At 38.1% G+C, this 26,266-nt stretch overlaps 1 protein-coding gene across 1 annotated transcript in view; it reads right to left on the bottom strand.

Moving 5' to 3' along the window:
- PDE3B (phosphodiesterase 3B) overlaps positions 1–26,242 on the bottom strand; it is an 87,212-nt gene extending 60,970 nt beyond the window's left edge. Inside the window, exon 1 of the mRNA XM_056354287.1 lies at positions 24,991–26,242. Within this exon, the coding sequence (XP_056210262.1) occupies positions 24,991–26,100 (1,110 nt within the window). The 5' untranslated portion in view covers positions 26,101–26,242. The remainder of the gene's footprint in view (positions 1–24,990) is intronic.
- Between the last annotated feature and the right edge of the window lie 24 nt (positions 26,243–26,266).

The raw sequence follows: 26,266 nt of genomic DNA, 5'->3' as shown, positions 1-26,266 counted from the left end.
AGAATATTGTCTCTGGACAATGTCCAGAAGTAATCTGGGCCAAGAATAGCCATTTGATCCCAAACTGAAACATTCTGACACCAGCCGAAGGTCTAAGTAGTTTATCTGGAAGTCAAGCAGAGAGATCTGAAGAAAATAATTGGCTCTACTAAACTCAGCAAAGCCTTCCTCGTTGATTCTGTTACAGTTCAGAAAATGCTTCAGCTTGCTTTCTGATTTATATACCCGTACATGGACTCTAAGTCAACTTTTCCAGGATTCTGAATTCACTTCGCATCACACCTCCCACCATGACAGCTGAGAACTGAGTTGCCAGTTTTCTAGTACCTTTGGGAAACAAAGCATCATTTTTCTGCTGCTGTATCTGGAAATAATCACGGTGACGAAGGAAAAAACTAGCTGTTCAAACTGCTATACTTTTAAGAAATTTTGAGGAGCTAGAGCACAGTTCAACCGTGCTTCAATGGACAGCACCAGCAGGAGACTGTTATCCAAGGCTCACTGCTGGTAAACCTCCCATGCAGAGACATTCAGAAGCTTCCTGGATAATCTTTTAATATAACTTGTGATAGGAAGCGAAGACCCAGAAGCAAATGTCCAGTCATTATGAAAAATGCAGTCTATGCACTAAGTGCACAGTTGCAGAATTCTGCTTAGAATTATGCTCCCACAATGCCAGCTTTGTATTCCATAAAGAGGTAAGACTTACTGGGAGATCAATTTTGTTGTTGTTCTAATAACTGGCCTTGGATATGGGCCAAGTTTTAAATAAGTGTCTTTTTTCCTTCTTCACCCTCTCCTTCATAAACCTTAACTAGTAAATAATTTTTTTAAAAAAAATCACCTCACTTCTGAAATAGACAACACTCAGATATAAACAATTAAGAATAAACATACAAACCATCTTATCCGCCAACAAAATGTGGACTTGAAGATTCAATGAGAAAGATACTTCACTCACACATAAGTTACTTTTCTTACAGGGGGAAAAAAACCCACCTCGGAGTATCAGAAAACACTGAGGAAAATGAGTGGGAATTGATGTTAATAGAACTTTAGGCTTTCTGATCATTCTGAGAAAAGAAATTCTATGAAAGTTCATCTTTTCCCTGAAAAGCAAGCTTCTTTACTACATCCTTTTATCTGCTGTCCATTTTACTATTCAGGGCTCCAAAAGAATGGACTGTGACCTATTCTTCTACTTCTGAATAGGTACAACACGAAATAAAATACCAGTGAGAACTTGCTTTCACATCCCAGCAACAGCAGTGAAGCATGCCTCATGCTCAGTCAAAACCTGTTTGAGTGCCTCCATCAAACAATGGCCATTGCCATTCCCATTTAGCAATCTGCTACAAACAAGAAAAAAAAGTTATAGTCTACTGCTAGAAAGGCTCAGAGCATAAATAAATCAGCCAATAAATGAGACAGCATTTCATTTACCTTGGAGCTGTCACCGCTAGACAGCTTATTTCTGTAACTGGTAAAGACTGAAGAGCAGTAAATTAAATCCTGTAACGTGACAGGAAATATGCTGTCATGCTTCACTACATAGACCATCTTCCCAAAACTCAAACAAAACATCTCAACAAGCCATATCAGAACAGTAAACACACTTTTTCAGAAAAAGAGGTAAGTAATTCTGTGAGGAGCACAAGTGACAAAATCCTCGAAACTTTTGGCTCGTGACTAGACTACCTGGCAGGAACTTTTGTCTTATGCCTAGATTACCTGGCAACTTGGAATCGCAAGCTCCAAATGCCCCGTTTTCCTGTGTTTAGAGTACTCATTCCATCTGTCTTTTGTGGCTTCTTCAGTCTTTTTCATAATGAGGGTGCTAGTAGGCTCTCTTCTTTTGCTGGCTACAGATTTTCATGAAACTTACAGGAAATGTATTATTCAGGATGATTAACCTCTGTCATATTTAACTGAAACAAGCCAATGAATTCAAAGATACTAGGGATGGATGATCACATGACAAAAAGGTACTTGAATTAAACACATACAATGTACATGCACATTTGTAAATTTTTATACATTTATAAAATCCTACAGACATAATTTAATAAAGGCTTATATTGCCAATAAGTTAACCTACAGTGGTGCACCCAAAAAGACGATCAGAATAGCCACTTTAGGGGTGACCTGGAAAACAGGCATCTGTGGCAAGGAAACAAAAACTCCTCACCAAATGCAGGTATCTGACAGCATGGGACAGTATTTTGTTAGTATTTAACAGGAAGATAAAATAGGAGAAAGGAAATTATTTCTTAAACACTTTTTGTCTTGTAACGTAAACTATAGGGATACATTTACATAACTAAAAGATGCTTTAGCTTTGTGTAAGGACTATGATTTCAAGTAGTGCAAATTCAGGATTAAAGCTATAACAATGAAAGATGTTTAGAGGAAGCTCAACTTGGAGTTCACAAAAATTAATTGGCTAAGACTAGAAAAGGCTACTTACAAAAGAAATGCCGATTCATTTGCAGAATGGAACAGTTCAATTGATTTACTCTTCAATAACAAAAAAATATTGGCGCTTAAAAAAAAAGTGATGTGGAAAATTGTTATTGCAAACACTGTAAGACTGTCTCTATTATGTTTGAACAATTTTAACACTCACTATCACACTTAAACAGTTTTAATTAATTGCCTCAGGACACAGAAAGGGAGCTACTACTTTGCAAACCAGAAAATGCGGTTTCTCAGTGTGTACAAATGATTACTAAAAATGATTACAAGCTGCTTAAACAAAAGCATGCTGTACAGGTCATATAGGTTATAAAACTAGTCAGAATACTAAATATGTTTTAAATGTCAATATGCAAAAGCTGTAATTTAATTTCAAAGTTTTTTGTTATATTTTTGACATTGACATTTTTGCTAATATAAAAAAGTTGTGTGGCTTCTTTGAAGTTATGAGATTCAGTGCAAACATACAGGGCATTTCACAATATTTAGACACATCCTAACAAGTCAGTCATTAAATACACCGATCTGAAAATGGGGTAGGAAAAGCACGTTTTGTGAACTTCAGGCATTCTATTTCTTCCTTTTTATAAGATTTTTGAAATTAAGTGTAAGTGGATTTGCTTTTTCTTAATTTTTTTTTTTTAACGTTGAAGTAAGTGTTCTAACAATCGTTACTAAAGTACTAACACAGAGGAATACACCGATCCTTCAATCAAATAAAAAAATAAAGCTACGCAAAGCACTCCAAGAAGTTATGGAATGAACAAAACAAAAAATCCGTATCATTTCACTAAGCAGTATTCATGATAATCTCAATGTTCCTAGTTTTCATAGTGAAAATTTAAAACATTTTGAATATTTTGTTGAAATTCTCTGACAAATTATATCTTCCAAAACTGCTACCTTTAGAGCACCTTTGCAAAATAGGAATCCCTTGCTTTGTAAGTGTGCCAAGAAAAAAGAGAATAAAAGTCTATTTTATATAATGAAATGTAATAAATACAAATGCTTTTTTAGCATTTTGACATAGCAACAAAACTGTAATCTTATTGTGGATTAAGCTGTATTAAATGCCAATACAATCAAACACTTAGGAGATCCTGAAATTGCTTCTGTTTGATACATTTTTCTGTCCAATAGATAAAAGGGTAACCTTTAATTCTCCTCAACCCATACAGGACTGTAACAAAATTAATTAATTAAATCAGCACACAGTACATGTGCATTGAGAACACAGCCTTTAACATATAAGAAAGATCAGGTTTTGACTGGAGGCCCCCAGATAGTGCAGCATAGAAAATAAGGCAGGGAAAGACAGGGAAAACTGATTAGAATTGTCCAGTCTGGCCTTGGGTTATATCCCTGTCAGCATTGACCATTTATAAAAAACTTTAGCTAAAATTCACAGAACATTCAATTTTTGACAGTTCATCTGCCACAACAAGGAGTTTTGGCAATATATTTAAGCTTTGTGGGTTACTTGTCCAAATGTTCAATTAATCAGAAAGATTAATGGCAGAATGGAATTCAACACAAACTATCCACCCATGGGCACCCAAATTCCTGATAGGTTTCAGAGTACACTGTGAATTGTCTCAGTTACACCATTAGCAGCATGGGATACAGCTGTTTTAAAGCCAACACAAACAGTTGTTTCTGTACTCCTTTTCTTGAGATGTTGTAGGGTCATTATACCTTTTTGCAGTCATGACAATGGATGACTGCTAAGGGCCACTCTTACACTCTTCAGGAGTGCTTGTCGAACTGTCTCAGTCAATAAATAATTCCCCTCAACTATTTCTTGCAATATATTCTGAATAATGTTTTCAGTTGAAAAGGCTTTTATACTGTTTTAACTTTTCAATATATTTCTACCATCTAGCCATACTTATTAAAGATCTTACAGACCATGTTCTAGGAATTCCAGTGACAGAGGACCCTGCACATCCCTTCATACTTCATACAGCACTGTCGAAAACAGATGAACTTATACAATCACTAGCAAATAGATAAAGCCCTAAGAATTGCTAAATCCTTATTTTGACATAAGTGTTCTAACTCCATCTTCTGGCTAGGAATAATTGGTATGGAAGATCAAAAAAAATTACCAAGCAAATTCAGCCTGACATCAGGCTTTATTTACAAACTTTATGCTTCTATAGTCTTGTTTCTTCTTTACATGATTAAAGTCGCCCCAGTTCATCATTCCTTTCACTTCCCTCTCACTTCTTCTGTGTTATTTAATCTTTGTCAAGCAACTATTTAATCAACATTTTTGTTAATGTTTTGGTTCAAAAAATATGAACTTAATAAAGGGCAAATTTCTGCTTTATCTTCCTGAACATTATTTAAAAAAAAAAATTAATTAGGTGATGATAAACTGTCCTTATATTAGGAAAGCATTATTAGTTGCACAATGCAAGATCTAATATTTCAGATTTCATAACAGTGTAGAGCTAACAACTCCAAGCAGCAGTAGAGCTAACAACTCCAAGCAGCAGGGCTGCAGGCATTTTCATAAGATTTTCTCTTTGATCAGAAACCTCCAACATGCAGCAGAAGAAAAATCAAAAACTTCAGAGCAGAAGCAAGTACCTGAACTCATTTGTGTGTGCACCTCAATAGACAAATTTATTCAAAAGCTGAAACAAGACATGTGGTGTGCCTGCTTCCATTTCTCCACTGCCAACTCCTTCTGCAAAAAAATATAATTGTAGCTAATGCCTTTTACATTGGTGATTCTACTGGGATGATGGACAGAACATATAAGCAAACACCTCTATAAAATGAGCATATCACAGACTCAGACTTACTATGTGAGGAATGAGTGATACATGATTAGATTGCATAATTCCATATTATAGAAAATGGTAAATGAGATAGAACTCAAGCTGGCAGGAACAAAGCCATAGGACCTATTTGTCCCATGAATTTCAGTCTGGGCTTGAACTATTAATAAGAAACTGTAATTTTGATGACATTTTCTTTTTTCTTGCTGTCACATATGTGACTTTTTTGGCAATGTGAAAATTAAGAGCCAAGGAGGGTTACTGCAAAAAGCTGGGTTGAAGCTTTCTTACTGTAGCAACTTACTTTATCAGAAACCAGGTACCCAGAAAAGTAAGCAGAGAAATCATCAAAATACCTAGAAGCATCAGAAAGGGACAGACCTACTTCTTGACTCAGCATGAGTCGACATCCACTTCCATATTCTAAGGCAACAGTTTCCCTCCGCTACCGTATTACATAGTCCTGTAGACAGAAGCATGATGGATTGATGTGAGTCCAAGACTTGTAAAGTGACTCACAAAAGTGTTGTTACAGTTGTATAATGTTTTCCTTTTACTTCACTCTGAAAATAATGAAGAATTTTCACATAAACACAACAGTATGAAAGCCCTGTTTTAAATGAGTGCCACATACTCAGGTATTAGGAAGAATCTGAGTCACATGTGTCCTTTATCCGTTCATTCTGTTCTCACATATGAATGTGGTATGATTCTGTCACCACAAATTGTTTTTCAAAAGAACCCTCTGCCCCATTTACTGTACAAATCTAACTTAGATATCTAAATTTTCTGATTTTTCCTTTCCTGTCAAGGTCTTTGTGAAAACTTTGTGTATAATGTTGGATGTTGCAAGCATGGTACCACACCTGACTGCAATTGCTTAATACCTTACATTTTAAGTACCCATTTGCTCTATTTCAGCTACCCAATGTTGAAGCATTCTGTTCTTTTTATTTCAAGTGGACAAATGCAAAATACACAGTTCACATAAGACATGAAAAAATACAGAGGCTTTTGGGTGTGAGGGGATGCTTTTTTGACTTATTTACTGGGAAGTTCCAACACATCCATTCTTTATGCTGCAGTGCCATTAGTTCCCTCAAATCAGTACAACTTGGCATTGCCACAAGAAAGGAGCAGTCCTGCCCTCCCTCAGCTGCTCATTCCCATCCCTGTGTCACTCCCTTCCCTTCTACAGCAAAAGCATTCATGTAGACAACGTGGCAAGGAACTACAAAAAGAACTGATTACTTTTAACAGGGATTAGTTCCCCAATTTAGTTCGCTGTGTAGTCTCGTGCATGCTTGTGTCAGCACAAAGGGGCATGGTGCCAGGGAAGGAATGAACGGACAGTGCTGAGAAGGACCACTCCTTTCAAGGGGAAGCACCACAAAGCATTCAGGGAATTGGAACATTTGACTAGAGGTGTTCATATTAGAAATGATGCATCTGAAGGTCAAAATAAAATTAAAAAAATCCTTTTTTGTGACTACATAAAAATTAATCTAAATTGAACATAATTCTTAGCATCTGAAAATTATCAAGCTCTGACCTCAGAACTCAAAATTTTAATCAAGACTTGCACTGCAATTGTAGCTTTCAGCTGACTATCATGCATTTTAGTGAGTTCTGCTGCTGGTATTACCAGCAAAAAAACCCTCAAACCACAAAACACCAAAATGTAAAGGAACAATGAGGAAGGAGGGGTGAGGGAGAAGAGTTCAGCATTCCCAAATGCCAAAAAAACAAAAAAACAAAAAAAAAAAAAGAAAAAAGGAAGTATAGAAAAGTTACTGATATCACTGTGTCACTTGACCTTCAAAGCCACTGAAGTCAGGTTCCAATGGGCATCTTAGTAAAAACATTTCCTCTGAATAGCTACAATACACAGAGGACACAACATTTTAGTCAGAATTGTTTATAAAATTAGTATCCCAGAAGAAAACCATTGTGGCATATGAAGACTGAGAAAATCATCTGCAACTGTAATCTAAGGCAATGAAAAGGAAAAACAAGCTCTCCATTGCACAAGATTTTAGGTCATTATTGCATTCTATTGATTAATTAAGGACTCAAATTCTATGTGGATACCTAACACATCAAGAGAAAGCCTGACACTCAAGAAACTGGAAACAAGTTACCTGCTTGGATACAGGCAATAAATGAAATGATGAAAATCACAGAGAGTAAAGGAAAACTTGTGACATGCCAGGAAAATTTAGAGATGGCTAAGGCACACCTCTCTGTAATTCCTCCTAGTTTTTATCCTCTGAAAATCCTAAACAAAGAAGCCAATGACAGGTGTACTGCACACACTGAACTTGTGATGTCCTAGGGTCGAGCTGTGAAGAAACTTCCAGAGGAAAAGAGGAAAGAGGTAGATTTTAATACCAGGAGAAAGGGGCTGCTGAACAGAAGTCTACATAATTTCCTCTATTGAGCCTAACGATTACATGCAAACAAAAAAACCCCAAAAACACATTACTGGCAAAGATGGTTTGAAACTGAAAAGACATGGAAGAAAGTTATTCAAATTAGACAATGGGAGTAACTAAGTTTTAAAAAAACCTGCCCATCTTAGGTGATTCTAATGATCATTTAGGAACATAACCATATGATGAGAAAATGAATCAAAGTAAAAAACACCTTTGTGTTGCTCAGAAAAGCATTTAAATACTCCTGATGCACAAACCTATCCATACAAGGTGATCTGACTGCTGGCCATTTTAGCTATATACAAAAACAAACGATGGACTGTCAGTCATTTGATGCTTTAATTGAAATTTTCTACAAAATAACTCACAGCATAAGATTTGCAAAGAACATTTTACTGATTTGTTTTCCTCAGTAAAAATCACAATCAGGAAAAGATGGAAGAGACCTTAATCCCTCTTCTCTTTCATAACACCCACCTATCTGACTGGTTTTAAAAGTTACAGAACACACTATATTAGACAAGCAGACTTACAAAGTCAGGATACTACAACAGATATAAACCAAATGTTTGCTCAGGAATCACACAAAACTTCACAGAATGACTGAAAGATGAAACAGCCAAGTAGTGTCCTACTATGCTGCAGCTCCACCTGTTATTACAGATTTATCTTTTGAAACACGCATATATACCAGTCTGGCTAAGAATAGGACATTCAGAAAACAATCAAATGTTGTCAGCTCATAAAAGCACTTTGAAATAGCTAACAAGTGCCAGAATGAAGATTAAATTCACATATCTAAGCAATATTAAAAGTTATGTAGAAAAATAAGTATGTGAACTTGTAATTCCCATCTCCTTAATTGAAGGAAGACTAACAAGGCTTACAGGGCTGAAGATCTAAATGGGGATAAAACAAAATATTATATATGTTTGATGTATTGTGTAATTTGCAGGCACCGCCCTAAAGAAATGGCAAAGTTACTGGACATACACTCATAGAGCCCAACAGTGACCTGATGACACCATAACCTCCATTTTACTGTGTAGAATTGAAGGGATAAAGAAGAAGGACAAAATTTACAATTCAAAATCTGCAGTTTCCAGATCTTGCTTTGTCGACACCTACATTAGCTCTTTAATAATCACACAGATTTAAATTTCAGTACTCATTGAATTCAATGGTAAGACTTCATAACTTGGCAATTGAGCTAATACAAATGCATACCAGATAAAGCACACACCAAGCAGTGGCTACACACAACAATGTGTTAGCAATGTCAGTAACACTATTTTGAACCAGCAGCAAAACCAGTTGCTTTTCCTTTATAGAGGCATCCCAGTGCTTTAGCCACTGCCACCCATACACAATGTATATTTCTTTTTACGATAAAATAAAATTGAAGAGGATCCTGTATGAAGATCCGAGACCAGGTAGACAGTGATCACCATTTGAAATGCAACCCCAGTGACCAACTAACCATAGATGACACTGGCTGAGTGTGAAAAATGTCTTAAAAATAGGGACTGCCAGTATTTTACAGCTAAGTTAATTATCATAAATGTGCAGGAACAAATAATTCTAAGCCTTGTATTCAAGGATTCGGGGGGGGGGGGGGGGGGAGTTGTTGCATTGTTTGTTTGTTTTTTTGGGGGGTGGGGGTAGAGTCAGGGAGGTTTGGTGATTTGGTTGCTTGACTTTTCCCCACCAGGAGCTTTGTGTATACCTTTCAGATACTAACACAGCTCTAACTGATGAACTGTCAAAGTTATTCTTTTAAAAATGAAGAAAATGCAGGGGTATTATTATATGGAAGAATTATTCCAAAGTAACTTGAAAACCCTAGTATTTAAACATTTAAAATATGTTAGCTTTTTAATGTTCACAAAAACACAGGAACACAAGCGTATTCTATATTAACTTTGGCATTTTAGCAAGTTTAGCCTTTAGCCACCGTTTAAAATCCAAGTTTATTTATGTGTTTGCCTGTGTAACAACACAACAACAAACTCCACACACTCTTCTTGGTTTAACCTGTTGGTGACTGCATGGTTTTTTTCTGTAAAAAAATAACCAGCCATAAGTAGCCATAAGGCAATACTCATACTAACAACATACATCAATATTAAAGCAGTTACTGTGAATTTGTTTACACTGTAAGTGAAATGCAGAAGACATGATGATTTTCTGAGATAAAACACATACTGCTTGCAACACTAACTGGTTTATATTAGTGGCTAGGTAACCACTGTAAGTTACTGAATTTTAATCAACGGAGGAAAAAAGTATTTAGGAAAAGAATCCCTTGCTTTAGAGGTTAAATTTTCATACAGATCACAAAAATTTGATTGCACATCTTTCAGAATCAAGCACAACTACAGTGTTCTTTGGAGAAGTAAGCTGGAGAGTTTAAATAATTTTACAATGTATCCAAAGTAACACTTTGCAAATTTGCATGAGCACCACAGCAGCAGTCACTACCAAACAGTCTGAGATGAAGCCAGTCTTTTCCTTTGTAACAGTCGAGTCCAGCTTGCAACACTATCAAAAATAAAAGAACTGTAAGCTAATTGCTGGCAAGTATGACGCAAGCGGTTTCCTCGGTAACAGCCCAAGTTGCTGAAGTGCCTGATCCAGCATTTCCTCATCTGTTTGCACTCACACCAGCAGTCTGACAATGTAGTCACTGCATCCTGTTTCACTCGGCAGCCAGCGAAAAATACTGAGCTTAACCCTTGACTAACATCTTCACAGTTAACCAAGCCTATCTATAAATTAACTTTTACAATAGCGTTTTCTGCGTGCCTCTTTAATTTTCTCACCTTTGCAGTAGCTGTCTACATTGCATTTTCTTTTTAACTGAGAAGGAAAAACATGAGAAAGAAAACATCATCTAAAATTTAAAAAAGCGTAACATATCTTTCAATTTGCGTTTGCACTACTGAAAGTTTCTGCCACATGTTAAGTTTAAGAAAATTAGTCACCTGCAGATCTTACATAAAACACCAAATTACCCGTATCTCTGATTTTCATTGAATGGTTTTAGCTTTATAGTTCCAGAATTTTCCTCATTTTGTACTATACTCAAAGTAAATTGGATACAAACATCAAGAGGATGCATCTAACTACCGCTCATTCACTTCAAAAAGATGTGTATTCATATATAACTAGGAAGCATGTTTTAAAAATTTGTCACAGAACAGTTACTGTATACAGCCAGGAAAACAAAAATCACATTTTGAGCTTAACAAAAAAAATATGTAGAGCATGGATCTCATCTGTGAGCTATCTTGCAGGGAAACTGCAGATTCTGGTGGAAAAAAATTGTTAAAAAAATGCAAATGCTGGCCTTTCTGACAATATATTGCACATGCAAAAAAGACAGTTTTAAGTTTTATTTTTAAATGTGAATTTGAACTTGGGTCATTTCGGGACATGAATAAAGACAAAACAAGCACAAAGCCTTTATTTGCTGACATTGTTGCTTATCTGGTGTAAACCGTAACTGGTTTTCTGTACTATGAAATAGTTGCAGGGCACAAAAAAAGCAAGAAGGCAACATAGAAGTAGTATATTTTGTTTAAAAATTTTAGGCAATGCTTCACCAAGGCAAAATACACATGAGACATACTGCTGAAAAAAAGTCTCCCACCTTCACTGGCCTACCAGTGTAATTTTAAGTGGAAATCCCCTAAAGCATTCTGAAATAGACAGCCCACAGGCAGCCAGAACAACCTGTCACAGCAGCTTCCTGGCCACTAAAGAGAACTAGGTATCAAAAATGTGAAGGTGCAGGGAGGAGGCAACATTAGGGACTCTTCACTATTTCTTTCACAAAAGCTTACTCACTCATGAGGCCAGGTTCATATCAAATTAGAACCACTCTAAAAGGAGATCTAAAGCAGCCCTGACTTTCCAGTAAGTGGAAGTCTCATTCTTTCAAATACATCATGGATCCTCCAGTTTCTTGGGAAACCTTCTTAAAATCTAGTATCATAACTTACCCAAATTCCAAAACACAAAATATGAAGTTTTAATCCAAAAAGTCCAGGGGTACAGGCAAATGAGTGGCCTGTAATAAAACTCTGAAGAACAGTATGCAGTTATGCACTGGCCACCATACTTTTGTAGGAAATAAGAAACATAAAAGGGCTACCACGTTTCACAATATGATTGATGCTCTGCTTAGTTGGTAATTAACTAGTTGTTAGCATCTCAGCAATGATGTTCTCTAAATGCAGATGTTTCCATCAGCAGGCTTTTCTATGCTATTAGTATAGTTTTCTTCTGTTATCACTTCTTAGCTTCTTGCCGTACACCTGCATTACTCTTCATTCTGATGTTGCAGTACCCACACAGTAGGTAGGAGGGCAGAAGAAAAAAAGAAATAAATGTTTCCTTTACCAATAGCCTGTGTTCCTCAATGGAATGGAAAGCCAGCTCAGAAAAAAAAAATACATTATCTGGTATGTAATCATGGACATTCCAGAAAGAGATCAAGAAGTTTCAGGGATGAAGAGGCATTGATAGGCAGAAAACCTGTGATTACACAAGGCATGTTGAGGAACCCAAATATCCCTGTAGGGGAGGGAAGCAAACCAACACAGGCTAGTGAGACTATTGTTGCAGGTTTATGCTGAGATACAAAAGATTCCCACCCCAACTCTACTCATCAGCTGATCAGGAATCCCTGAGAAAAATCATGAGCCACATGATGTCTTTAGGTTATGGGATTCAAGGCTGAGACAGGTTCTCCAAAACTAAAACATAAAATGGTTGCTGAGGACATCCTCAATAAAATGAGGTTTTAGATGTCTGGATTAGAACCAAGTGGAGGAACATCCACATACAAGTTCTGTCAGAAGGCACTATCTAAACATAAACACAGGCATCAAATGATTTAACCATTTCAGTTATGTAGCTGATACATAACAAGACCATTTTGCATAGAAGGCTAGCCTCTATAAAGCTTGGAAGTCTACCCAGTTACTAACAATTTAGTACTTTTTCAATACTCAGAATTGTTATCCACCTTATACAAGTCCAGCAACTATGGAATCCACCATCACGATATACATTTTTTCTCCAGCTATACCCTGACTGGGGCACGAGAAGAAAAATACAGCTCTCTCCACCAAGCTAGATAACCTCCCAAATGACACTCATGACAAGACAGATGCAGGGAAGTCACTGCTTTTTTTTCTTGGCTTACCCCTCTTCCTGTAATTGGCAGGGGTACCACTGCAGAATGTCTCAAAAAATGAAGCAGAGTTCATGGGAAGAAAAAGACAGACCTGGGACACAGCTGGGAATCTAACAGACACGTTGAGACAAAGTACTACTCAAAAATTGGAACTAAAGTTCAAAATTTCCTTCAAAAAAAGAAAATTCTACAAAAGTCCAGTTAAATTTGCTTGCCTTGTGGAGGCAAATAAAGCTCAAGACATCAGGACAGAAAATATTCCTCTGCTCCTACTCGCCCTGTTGCAACCATAGCTGTAATCAGAATGAAATACTTCAATTAAATTTGTATATGAATTTCAGTATTATAAAGATCAGGAAAGCTTTCTTAAAGCTCTCAAAGATTGCAGGAAGGTACATCAACAAATACAAATCCTGTAATTCTTTCCTTCCATTTTGAATGGAGAAATGAAGGGAGTAAGATACTCGGTATTTATTTTTTAAGGCACAGTTCATTCCCTATTATCATTAGTCAGCCATCTACTCTTGCTACAGCTGCAGCACTTGAGCTAATACTACTCCTATTTCTCCTTCCTCACTTGTTTACAATAGGAAAGAGGCAAAACATAAACGAGATGGCTAAAGGCTTAGTCTTCTCAAAAAGAAAACCCAACAACCTAAAACCCCCAAAACACACACAAACAAACAAAAGAAAACCCAAAAACCTAGACAACCTTTGTCCCCTCTATCCAGGAAATAAACAGAGGGTTGTTTTCAGCTTTGAAACCACGCAGACATACAGATTCTCTTTGGGCAGCAAAGAGTAAGTTCCTAACTGCAAAAGCTTACATATTAAGAGCTCAGATCTTACAAATAAATTTGCAGTTATGCTTATAGAGAATGAAGCAGGCGAGTAAGCACCTTGCATCTAACTTGCAGGACTAAAATAATAAAATGAAAAAACAAAGACCTTTACAATATTGTATAGTATCAAGGTAAAGGACAAGGTCTGTACGAGTATGTCAAAATAAATGCACACACCTTTTCAAATGTAGTCTACTTATGTATCGTTCTTCAATAATGGACATTTACATGGTACTGAAGAGATTCTAGAAACATTTTTATGCCGTAAATGCAAGGAAATATTTAATATATTTTATAAATTGTATGTTACCAAATGTTCTACATAAGTGTGGGGTTTTTTAAACAATAATTTCATTACTAGGTTTCTAAAGAAGTGCTTTCAGCCAGAACATTTTTATGTCTTTGCTGAAAGATACGTGTAATTTTGGACCAAGATATGTTACTGATCTTGTAACATGTTGAAGGAGAAAGAACACACTGGTAGGAAGAGAAGCTAAAATAATTATAAAATTAAAAACAGGTAAGGACAAGGAAAGAGAAAGGTAAATGATGGTTCAAAAAAGACAAGCAAGCAAGCAATTTACTACTGAACATTGATGTCCTGAGAAATTATTTTTCTTGTACTTTCAAGGCCCATTTTCTAAAAGCACACCAATCCTGTCCATCATCAGTCAGGTGAAAGGAACATAGCTTTAAGAATGTATTAATTTGTGATTGTTAACACTTGCTACTAGAGGGCTAAAGTTATAAATTAAATTAAACCCTGTGAATTTTTAAACAAGTAAGAACTACAATCTCAATCCTTAAACACATGTTCTTTTCCACTTGAAAGCATAAAGAGTTCTGCTGACTCTAGGGAGCTTCCTACTAGAATAACCTTTAAGACAAGTATAGAAGACTTACAGATCTTTAGCAATGAAATTTTAGTCTCACAGGAAAAATTACGTAAGACTAACTATATACCTTTATAGGTTCATTATTAAAACTGCATTCTCTTTTGCAGTTAATGTCTAAATGGCATCTCTTTTTTTATGAGACACAGTTTGAGTCGTTTCTAAAGTTGTAAGATGCTTTCCTGAACAGGATATCGATTTCATATTTACAGATACAACACCAGTTTCTAGATTAGTTTGTCCTGAAATTTTATCTTTAATGATCTTATTAAATGGATTACACAAATTTCATATGTAAGCACAGAATTTTACTCAGTTTTAACAAGACTGACTGAAGCTTAAAGACTTTTAATTAGTTTTGATTTTTAGTCTTCATAAAAAATTGTTATCCTTCACACTGACTGAAACACTATATTTTCTTCTTCACAACATTCTGCAGATGTCTCTGATATGACAGTCATTGTCTCATCTCTCATTTGAAAACAGGCCACACTTAAAAGCAATAGTCAGCACCTGTCTCTCCTCATCTACTCCCATTTTCTAACTTTCATCTTGACATCATGGAAAATCACTTGCAAACCTATTATATTCAAGCTCCTTTAAAAATTCTTTGGCATCTAATGAACTGTCTGCCAGTTATAAAAAATAAATTAATTAAAAGCAATGATGACAAAGACAGGTCATTAACACAAAAGCTGTTCTAAACAATTCTTTCTTAATTAAACTTGTTCAATGAGAAGCTCCAAATAGAAGGAAAAATCAGATTTTCAATATTACCATGGCATGGAAACTTTCTTGCTACTTTTTATTCACCATGGCAGTATCTCTTATAGAGAGTCTAATTAACACTTTTCTACAACTACATAAAAATAAATTAACAGATACTTGTAATCAAAATACTTCCAACTACGCTTTGCCATAACAGCACAAAGCTGTTATTTACATCACGGTAACCACTTACTTTGACTTCAGATAAACATACTACATTTAATCAATCATTGGAAAAATCTTAAGTAACATTCCTCAGCTTCTTACTACTTCACAATAATAATAAAAAAAGAGACTAAAAGACACCTAGTTAAACACGTATGTTCGTAATCAATTGAAATTCTCTCCTTGGAAGTTTCATTTGAAATTTGCTTTGTAAGCGTGCTTCAGTGATCCCCACATGGATACTATGCTGCCCTGAAAATGCAGTTAGTTGAAACAAGGAGAGACAAAGGGCACAAACAAGCCTGTTTGTATTTTCTAAGACATGAAATGTGCTGCTCTATCCTATACCAACATGTTAGGAAGAACCAAGCCCCTCTCATCACTACTGTTTGTGTTTGTTTACCCCATTCTATAAGCAGCAATACACAGCAGGTATGTCTGCATTTCAATGCACTTTTGTATGCACAATCTCAATGGAAACAGTATAACCCAGATCAACATTCATCTTTCCCTGAGCAAAATAAAGCCTGCTTCTCACAGATCTGACTGCTCAAGAGTAAAATTGTTCTAGTGTGCCTTTACGTCTTCCAGTTTGAGCCAATTCCTTCAGGGCAGTGCCAGAGCAGATGGCATTTCACAGGCACAGCAGGATCTAAACTTTTTCAGCCTGCTAATCACACCTTCAGGTTTCAACACAAATTTCCCTCCCCTACTATCCACATCTAAGACGATAACACTTGTAGCTACAAAAATGCAGTTTAAATTAACTGAAATTTAATTTCATACTATGTAATGAGGATAATCCTATTCCAAGGGAGTAAGAGTGTGCAGCATACTATGGAACTGCAAGAGCTTGTGAGTGCCTTTACACATTACACTATCTAGGTGGCAAACCAAATGAAATGAAGGCTAGTGCGGATGTTAATCAAAACAATAATCACTTAAGAAGTCTCTTTAAAAAAAATTCCTTTCTTTTTGAAGTTTGAATTGTTAAACTATATGCATGACAGTGAATTTTACTAACTACTAATGATGTCCTATAAATACAGAGATCACTCCCTGCCTCCAAGAAAGCTCACAAAAAGGCAGTTCACTTCCAAAGTTACAAGCCCAGCTAAGAAGCCGTTCACTTCTGTAAAGCACACACACTGCCAGGTTCCCTGGCCACCATACAGCTCTCACACAGAAGACAATGAGATAGCTGAGGTTTAGTGTTTATCAGTCATCATGTTGAAAAACATCAGCAATTTGTGTGAAAGGATAGAAACTGTTCTGGAAAGCCAAAAAGTACTAGAAAAACTCACTGATACCTGTTCTTAAAAAAATTACTTCTTATCCTATATTAGTAACTTAAGAGTACCCAGAAATTTAGAAATCCTTTAAGAGAATCCACTAGGCAGAAGGCACAAAATTATATTCCTGAAGTAGCAAACAGGTATCACGCAACAACGCTTAGAAGAAAAATAACTACAGAATAAACCCCAGAAAATACATTATGATTGAATTTGTAATGTTAAACTGACTAAGAAAAATAAAAAGATCCTAAATGTAAACACAGGCCTTTAATTTTAGGTCACATTGAAACAAAAAAATGCTAAAGACATGGACAGCAAGCCTGATATAATAATGCCTTTTTTAGCCTTTTCTTTAGCTCCTATCCTGTTAAAAGGGTTTAATCTAATCAAAGAGAAAATGTAACATGACCAATAACGAAGGCTAAAAGAGACACTCTGATACCACAGTGCCTACACAGGGCGTCATAGTTAAGCTATTATTGCAATAAAACTGACAAAACTTCCCTCTGCAAACCTTAAGCTTCACACACTTTCAGAAGAGTTTATTCTACATTGTGAATTCTGCAGATAAAACTGTACTGAAAATAGGTATAAACAGGCAGGTGTGACACAGGCTTGCTGTATCACTACCTAACAGTGGTACAGTTCTGCTGGGGCAGGGGAGCAGCACCGGCCGTTATGGGTATACTGAAAGTACTCACCCCAAATTAAAACTGCATGTATATTTCTCAATTACTATTACCAGCACAGATATAGCTAAACCAATGTACCTGTATTGCTAATTCAGACAAAAAAACCCCCTAGAACGTTCCTCATAAAAAAGGGAAGCTCTCTTAAAACCAAACCCAAAGCACCCAAATACAGCTTCTCATGGACATTTTCTACTCAATTTCTTGAATAGCTTAAAAATAGTAAATCATATAGGAAAAAGATCATTTTAACTTTCCATAAAACAAACATTTATCAAATGAACAACAAATGGACCATTTGCTGCAAATATGCCTTTAATGTTCCTTTATGCAAACCTGAATACCTTCACTAAGTTAAGGTTGGCAACTCAGTAACGGGTAGCAAAACTTGTCAGGATTGGCATTCAATCAGTCATTTAATTGGTAATATGTCAGCTTTTTCCGCACCTCCTGTACAAAGTGAGGTTAGCAATGGTAGCCATGAATGTATTGCATAGCAGCACCGGTTTGAACTATCAAACAAACAGAGGGATGTAAAAAAATCACTCAGATATCTGTGCCCTGTTTTGTCCCTTTTCCAGTAAATTTGCACTTGTTTCAAAGGAACATGCTACATATAAAAGCTATGAAAAAGTAGGGATGGCCCAACACATCAAAACTTACTCCTGGTCACCAGTAGCCTGAATTTATGTCCTTTCCCAAAGCTGTATGATCCATTTTCAAATATAAAACCACTCTGGGAACTATAATTTTATGTCAGCAGTCATTCATTGTTATGTTGTCTCTAGTTCCCTAAAACACTTCATTTTTCCACATTTGCCAATAAGGCCATTCACTTAACTGGTCTTCCTTAAGGACAGATCTCTCCGATCTGTTTCTGTTGCACTTCCCCTTCCCAAATACCATCATCTGTCAGTTTACTTGTTACCCTGTGAACTCTAATTTATTAGCATCCATGGTTCCTGTCTGTTTGGAAGGCTCTAGTATGCTTTTACTTCCACTGGATCCCTAAAGTTATTGATCCTTTTTATGTTTCATTAATGTTCACTCATATATTACACAGTCTGCCCTTACCAATCCAAGCCCTCACTTTTACCTTAAATGTTCATTCCTGCTATTTGAGTTGCAGAAAAGTTGCATTATTATTTTTTTCCCCGCCAAAATTTACTCTGCTGTGTCATACTATCTCGCTAAGCATTGTTTTCACCCACTGAAAAAGGCATGTTGAAATTCAATATTTCCTTTCACTCTTCTTTATTCTCATCTTAAACTATTCTTTCAGCTCTCTCTCCACATAGTTTTATCCTGAAAAACATGGGTGAGATCCCAGCAAAATATTCAATGGCTTGCACCTCCTGTGATCTGCTCTCCCTTCTTATTTGGCAGGCAGTAGTTTTTCTCATCTGTTTTCCTCCACAAATTTTTGCATCAATGACAGAACAGACTACATCTCCCAGTTTCCCTGTCTGCAATCCTTATCTTTGCACAAAAGTACAAGATTTACTCTTTTCCATCTTCAGCAACTAGTTTCTGAACACCAGACCTGAGTTGGCTTTGTTAATTTGTTCAAATGAATGACGGTAAGACTGCATGAAGTTTCCATTTTTAGGTATCAGAAAACTAAAACCAGCGGAAAAAAGCTTTTTTAAAAAATACAACTTTCCTATCAAGTGTCAAATAAGGCCCCATGCTTTAACAGAATTCCCACCCCCCAGTTCTGGTATTCACTCATGAAATACATTTACTTATGTAAAGTTCAGCTCACACTGCAGACTTGCTCCATGTTGGGGCATATTCCATAGGGTCTCTTCACTTGCCACTCATTTTTTTTTCATAAAACTTGCTGGAATTTGGTATCTTTGAAAGTTCTAAGGCCATAGTATTCAGTCAGTTCAGTTGATCAAGTTTAGGATGGTACTGTCAGGCATATACATGCACACACATACACTGTGTCAAAAGATGAGTCTCCTCCTCAGGAAAATAAACCTGACTCCTTGTAATTCTCTTCCCTTTCATATTTAACCTCACAAAATACACTGTTCATGAACTGCAGCATGGAGGCTGTCCTCTTTACCATTCTAGAGACTCCCCTAGGAACCTTTTGTTCCTCATCCCTACAGTTTTCTTTCGTAAGTTTAAAATACCTTCCTAGTCAAAGCTGAAAATTAGTACTTTATCCAATTTATCCTGTTAGTTTTCTTTGACACAGTCGATCATACAGTTCTTAGAACCTTCTCTCCCAGCTTCCTCCATTACTTTCCTACTGGCGCTCTGGTCACTCCTGTATCATGCCACCTTCACCTTCCTCCAAATTTCTCCAATATTTCCACAGCAGTTGTCTTTGATCTCCTTCTTTTCTCCTTTTACCTTTTCTTGCCAAGAAACCACACCTGCAGAAACAGTCAACACCCTTCGCTCCACTGACAATTTAAAGACATGTTTATTTCCCTGCTTTTAGTGTACTTTTCTGTCCAGAACATGAGCTGTCACCAAGCCTTGGATATCTAAAAACTGGCTTAAGGTAAACTTAGCTAACAGAGTTCTTAACTGCACTCAGTCTCCCTGAGGGCATTCTTTGTCATTCTCTGTGAACCAGAGTATGGTCCTGGCAGTGACTTTGCCAGAGGATACCATCTTAAACTCTGACCGATCTACAGGTCTCTATGGGCAGACCGTGCTCAAGTAATCCTTTCTTTGTGGTATAATACTACAAGAATATAACTTCAGGATGAAAAAAAAAAAAGAAGGTGTATATATTTGTGTGTAGAAAAAGTATGCAACTCTTCCCAAGAGTCTTCTTATTTCACATTTCAACTACTGCAAAACATTTTGTCAGGGTCAGAGAAAACCAGACAGAAACAATATAATCCTACATATCTTAAATACGGTTGGAAAAACAGTCTTCCAAGACTGTTGCTTTCACCATGTAGTCCTTTCTCTTTGTGTATTCCCTGCATTCAGTCACATCCCATTGAAATTGACTACATTTACAGCTCAACACACACATTTTTACTTTTATTTTCCCCACAAGACAAACAATAAAAACCCAATACGAAGATTCTGTTAACAACGGAAACAAATCCTGACATGCAGGTACACTTGTGGTAACAGACATTGTAATCATTAGGGGATAACTTAAAATCTCAAAAGAGCTATTTTGTTAAATACAGAGCAAGATGACTTACATTTTATGTTATTAGCTGCAATCAACAGGTAAAGGCTCACATGTTACTAGGCTGCAAGCAGTATCTGAGTGTAACAATTTTAAGACACTGTAGAATACACATTAACAGACAGTATCTGCACTAGAAAATTTATCCCCCAAGTACTTAAGGACAAAGTATAATCTATTTCACAAATAGGTGACACTGATCTAAATTGTCTAAGAAAATAAGGAACTGCATTCATTTCAAGTTACGTATTTTAGACTTTTCAAATCAAGTCCTGATCTTCCTAAGCTAACGCTCCAAGGTACAAGATAGGTTGGAACACAAACTGGGGAAAGGTGGCAGTCAATTCAACAACCAACCTAACCACAGGACAACTGTTCTGTGCAACATGAAAGGAGTCTATCCATGAAATACCCCAGCCTTCCTATGTGTTTGAACCTAGTCAGGTAACTAGGAAAAGTATTAGCTCTGTTTGCAGACTGTTTTGGACACACATCCTACATATTTAATTAGGAAGGCCTATTCTCTACTCAAGGAAGAATATAAATTTTAGAAACCACATACTCTTTCTGGATCTGAGAAGTTCCTATGTATGAGTTCCTACACACAGTTATTTGCTCTCAAATACATATTCATCATCATGTTAAAGAATAAATAGCTTTTACTACAATATTTTTCAGACATAGAGTGTTTAGAAAATCTGCAACGCTGAAAAGCACCTTTTAGATTCCCAATTCGTATACAGTTTTCATGTGGGGGGAAAAAGAATTAAGAAAAATAACAAAGTGCTAAATAGACAACAATCAATGAATATAAATCCTTTGATACCAGTAGTGGTAGGTACAGCTATGAGATTAGCATCCAATTAATACATATAATCTAAACATAATCTACACAAAATTTATAATACCAATTAATACTGCAGCCATACTGCTAATAAGCAATTCCTCTCTAGGTCCAGGGCAAATACTGAAGTAAGAATATAAAAAGCCTGTTTACTGCTAAAATCATATGCATATCTGTGAGCAGGATAAGTGTTAATGTAGTAGTTCAGAAAAGACACTGTATTTGCATAATTTTTAACTCTTGATTTTAGTCACATTGCTTCCTTCTATGTGTATGTTTAATTTTTTATAATAGCTTTTAAGTATATCTTTAAATTTTTATGTGAGTATAATCTATTCAAAACTCTTTCCCACCACCTCAAACTACATTGGTAGCCACATGTACTACAGAAAAGCCATACACAGCATGAATTTGTAGACTTTGGTGGCTAAACTAAGCATGAACACTCATATAAAAGGTAAGAAAAAGGTAATTAATTTTATCAACCTTCCAGCTTTATAGCTGCCGTACCTGTTCAAGTACAGAAAGCAATAATCTAAATCTTTGTCATAAGGATTGCTCAAATTAGTAAGCATTTACAGGACTGTGCTCACAGGGCCTCTTTCCACTTCTACCCCAGAAAAGAGCAATAGCTCCATCCAGTTCCAGTGTGCACACACTACTGGTTGCACATACCTTTGTGTGTTGTCCCCACTCTCACCCTCCATGCACACAAACCCCTTACAGTTTCTGGCTTGATCTTATTTATGAAAAAGAACAGTCAGGTCAGTATAATAATTTTCTCATAGACAGAGAGCCCGACAATTTCAAACAACAAGCATCTGGAAACTTAAGGTCAATACTAGTATTCCCTTTTTTCCTCAAAGAGCAACTAAAAATCTACTCAAGAGGAAAGTTTTTCACAATGAGAACAATCAGCCACTGGAATAACCTTCCCAAGGAAGTGGTGGATTCCCCAACACCAGACACTTTTAAGATTCAGCTGGACAAGGTGCTGGGCCACTTTTCCTAGGCTGTGCTTTCACCAGGAAAGGTTGGACCAGATGATCCTTGAGGTCCCTTCCAACCTCGTATTCTATGATTTGATACATCTGCCTTTTTTGTTCTTAAGCGCCCCTGCTTGCAGAGGTTCATATAAACCTCTGCATACAAGAGGTTCCTAACAATCATACAAAATACTTCGAATAGAATCACAATAGCAACTTAGCTCTCATTCATCAAAGTATTCCTGTCACGGTGAACCTGCAGCACATTCCTTGTACTCTGCTGACCCTCCTAACAATGCTCATTGAACTCACTCTTATAACATTAATACTACAAAAGAAATACTGAAATATTTTAAAATTATCTGCAAAATGTGCATTTAGTCCTTAAAGAAAACACGTATAATAAATGCTCTCTGGAAAGCATTAAGTGCATACACATTCCTTCTGTTTCAAGAAAGCAATAAAAAAAAAAACTTGTAGTGTTTATTCAAATAAAGTCACACATTATGGACTTAGTTCTTCCCCCCACCCAAACAATTGACATTTTATCAGCTCTGCAATGTCTGATCTCTCTCCAAGTCAGACAGGAGATCAGTGGATTTAACCTGTGTTATGCTTATAAAATGCTACGCAAAACGCATATCTCTGAATACCACTTAAACTCTGCTTCATAAAGGACAAATATTTATTGTAAAGTATAATAGACTATTAGGAAAGCAAAGAACTTCAGATCTCTTTGTTGTTTCTGTTCACTTCTAGTGATAACAAAGATATCAAATTCTGGAAGTCTACCAAACAGTTACATTTTATCATGAACACGTATGATTTAAGTACTGCCAATAAATTCTATGTATTTAGTTATGGTTGACATTTATGATGTTACTTAAAGAATAATAAATGCCTTAACTTGAAATATGCGCATACCTTTAGGAAGTGAGCCAAATATCAAAGGGAGCATTTAGTACGTTGCATAAGAACAAGTATCTTCTATTATCTAGAAAGGTTAATGAAACCACATTTTCTGAAGTTTTTGTACTGCAGACAAATGTGGCAGAAAGAGAGCATTTACTATCCAGAAGGGAACAGAGAAAGTAAATTACTACACAATATTCCCTACATACCTTAAACACTAGTACAGTAATTTAATGTTTGTGTCACAGTATGCATTAGATAGCTCATTCAGTAAGTTTCAAATTATTTCTGAAGGCTGTTACAGCATACTTGCATTTAACCTTTTATCCAAAAACAATTACCGCTGTATTATTCTGTTGTGCAAATGCAGGGAAATAAATGCTTGAAAACCACTCACCATTTCAGATTCACCTCGTATTTTCTCAGACCTGTTTCACTGACAATCACAAGAAGTGCATTAAGGAATACACGTCAAAGCAAAATTAGAAAATTTAATTTAGTATCCATGGATTTCAGCCACAACCTTAAGTAGACAGGGGCCTCTGCAGCAACAATCCCTTCTCAGAAACTGTTCCTTTGCACGTTTATTAAATACACTCCCCTTATTCTCTCTCCTATAACGGTCTGATAATCCACTTGCAGCAGCCTCAGGCCAGTTTCACCGGCGACACAACTCGATGTACTTGCAGTTCACGTGCAAGTTCCCCACATAAAAACAAACTCCACACACACAGATGGAGGGTTACGCTACAAAAAAACAGACTCATTGAAAAGTTTTCCGGGAGGTAGAAACCAACAGAGTTCCATTCAAGAAAAGTGAGCGTTTCGGGAATCCCTCCAGACTCTGCTGAACAGCTCTCTCTTCAGTAAAAAAGGAGTTTCTTAAATCTCATCAACCCAAACCTAACGTTAATTTACGTGGAACGAGGAAAAGAGGGCGAGAAGGACAGAGAGAAACAAGACACAGCAATCTGCAAGGCAGAGGGACAGCTGCCACTCAAACAACGCCAACATTTGATAAATAATACCCCTCAAAAACTGGTACTTCTTTAGCACTCAACAATCATTTTGTCGATAGAAAAATGGGAAGAACCAGAAGCGCCAAGCAGCTAGAAAGCTGTGGTTTCTTTCTCTCATAAAGTCTGCCAGAAGCGGAGGAGGTGTTGGGCTTCAGAAAAGAAACAAAACAGCAAGGTATCTGATAGCTGAACATGTTTGGTTTGGTGGTTTGTTCTAATCAATAGGAACTACTTTTTAATATTTAAGATCATATGAAAACCGAGCAAACCTTCTGTCCTATAGCAAATACATTATTATGATATAGCTTCTATACAGACAGAAAGGATTATACCAATTCTGCAGAACAGAGTCGAGAAACCCACAGACGTAACACTTGCCTCCGTTCCTCTAACAGGAGTTTGCCAGTTAGCAGGCATCCAGCAGAGACATACACAGCAGTTAGGAAAAGCAAGTGGCGTTCATTTCTCAGGAAGTTTCTCCTTCCAGTTTCGAAGACACCTACCTGCTCTCTGGAAATGCAAGGCAACGAGGGTCTCCTAAACATTTTGCAGCTGCCATAGTAGCTGGCCGAAGTCTCGCCTAAGGATACGCAGCTAGACCTCCTCCTGGGTCGGATCACAGGCACTTTTTCCTCCACGCTGGGGAGCCGTGGGTGGTGATGATGCTGGTGGTGCGCTCCTCGGCTCTGAGCCGAGAAGATGCCGTGCTCTCCGCCACAGAGTGCTAGGAGGCAGCCTGCCACCCCGACCGAGCTGGCCAGCAGCGGTCTGAGGGCTGGGGGGAGCGAGTGAAGGGTGGTGAGCGACAGCAGCCACACCAGGCTGGAGAAGACCAAGACGAGGAGGCTCCGGCGCAGCTTCAGGGAGCTCTGCAGCAGGGTCAGCGCTGCCACCGAGCCCAGCACCGCCAGGAGCCTGCCTAGGACCACCTGAGGCTCGCCGAGGGTCTGGGGTTCCTCTTCATGTCCCTCGGCGGGCAGCAGCCACTGCAGCGCCACGAAGTCCCCCGAGTAGCAGCACACGGGAAGCGCCAGCAGCCACCAGCGGGTCGTGCCGCCGCCGTGCTCCCCGCGCCTGCCGCCGGCGAGGTAGCAGGTGAGGAAGAAGAAGGCACAGGCGATGCTGAAGAGGGGGCTGAGGCAGCGGGACAGGCACAGCAAGGCGTGCAGCGGCCGGGGGCTCCGCCAGCTGCTCCCGTCCTGCTGGCCCCCGGCGCTACCCCCGCCGTGAAAGGCCAAGAGCGAGAGGACGGCGGCGGCCAGGGCGCCCAGGCTGAGCAGAGCCCAGGAGGAGGAGGACGAGGCGGCGGTAGGGAACAGCAGCAGGGAGAGGAAGCTCTTCGGGGGGTCCTGCCTCAGGGGGGTCGCGCAGCTCTTCACGTAGCCGTTCCGCAGGCTTTCCGGGCTGCTGCCGCTGCCGCCGGGGAGCGCCAGGGGGGCGGCCGCCCCGCCGCCGTCCGGCTGCGGGCAGTGCTGCGGGGGCTTGCTGGGTCCGTGGGGGCAGGCGGCCGCGGCTTCTCTCTCTTCCCTCATGGTGGTCGGGGACGCGGGAGGGGGCAGTACGGGGGAGAGGCGCGGGTCGCGCTGGCTCCGGCCCGGCCGCGCCTCCCTCATCTCCTCAGGAGAAGGGCGCCGGGCTGAGCCGCCGCCTCCCCTTCGGCGGGCAGCGGCGTCCGCGGCATGGTGGGCGAGGACGGGAAAAGAGAGAAAAGGTAAAAGTCTCGCTCGCCCGCTCGCTTTCCCCAAGCGGATCCCGCGGCGGGGACTCGCTGCCGCCTCC

The sequence above is a fragment of the Falco biarmicus genome, chromosome 10 (genome assembly GCF_023638135.1).
Source record: "Falco biarmicus isolate bFalBia1 chromosome 10, bFalBia1.pri, whole genome shotgun sequence".
NCBI classification, from domain to species: Eukaryota; Metazoa; Chordata; class Aves; order Falconiformes; family Falconidae; genus Falco; species Falco biarmicus.
This window is presented reverse-complemented; position numbering and strand designations above follow the sequence as displayed.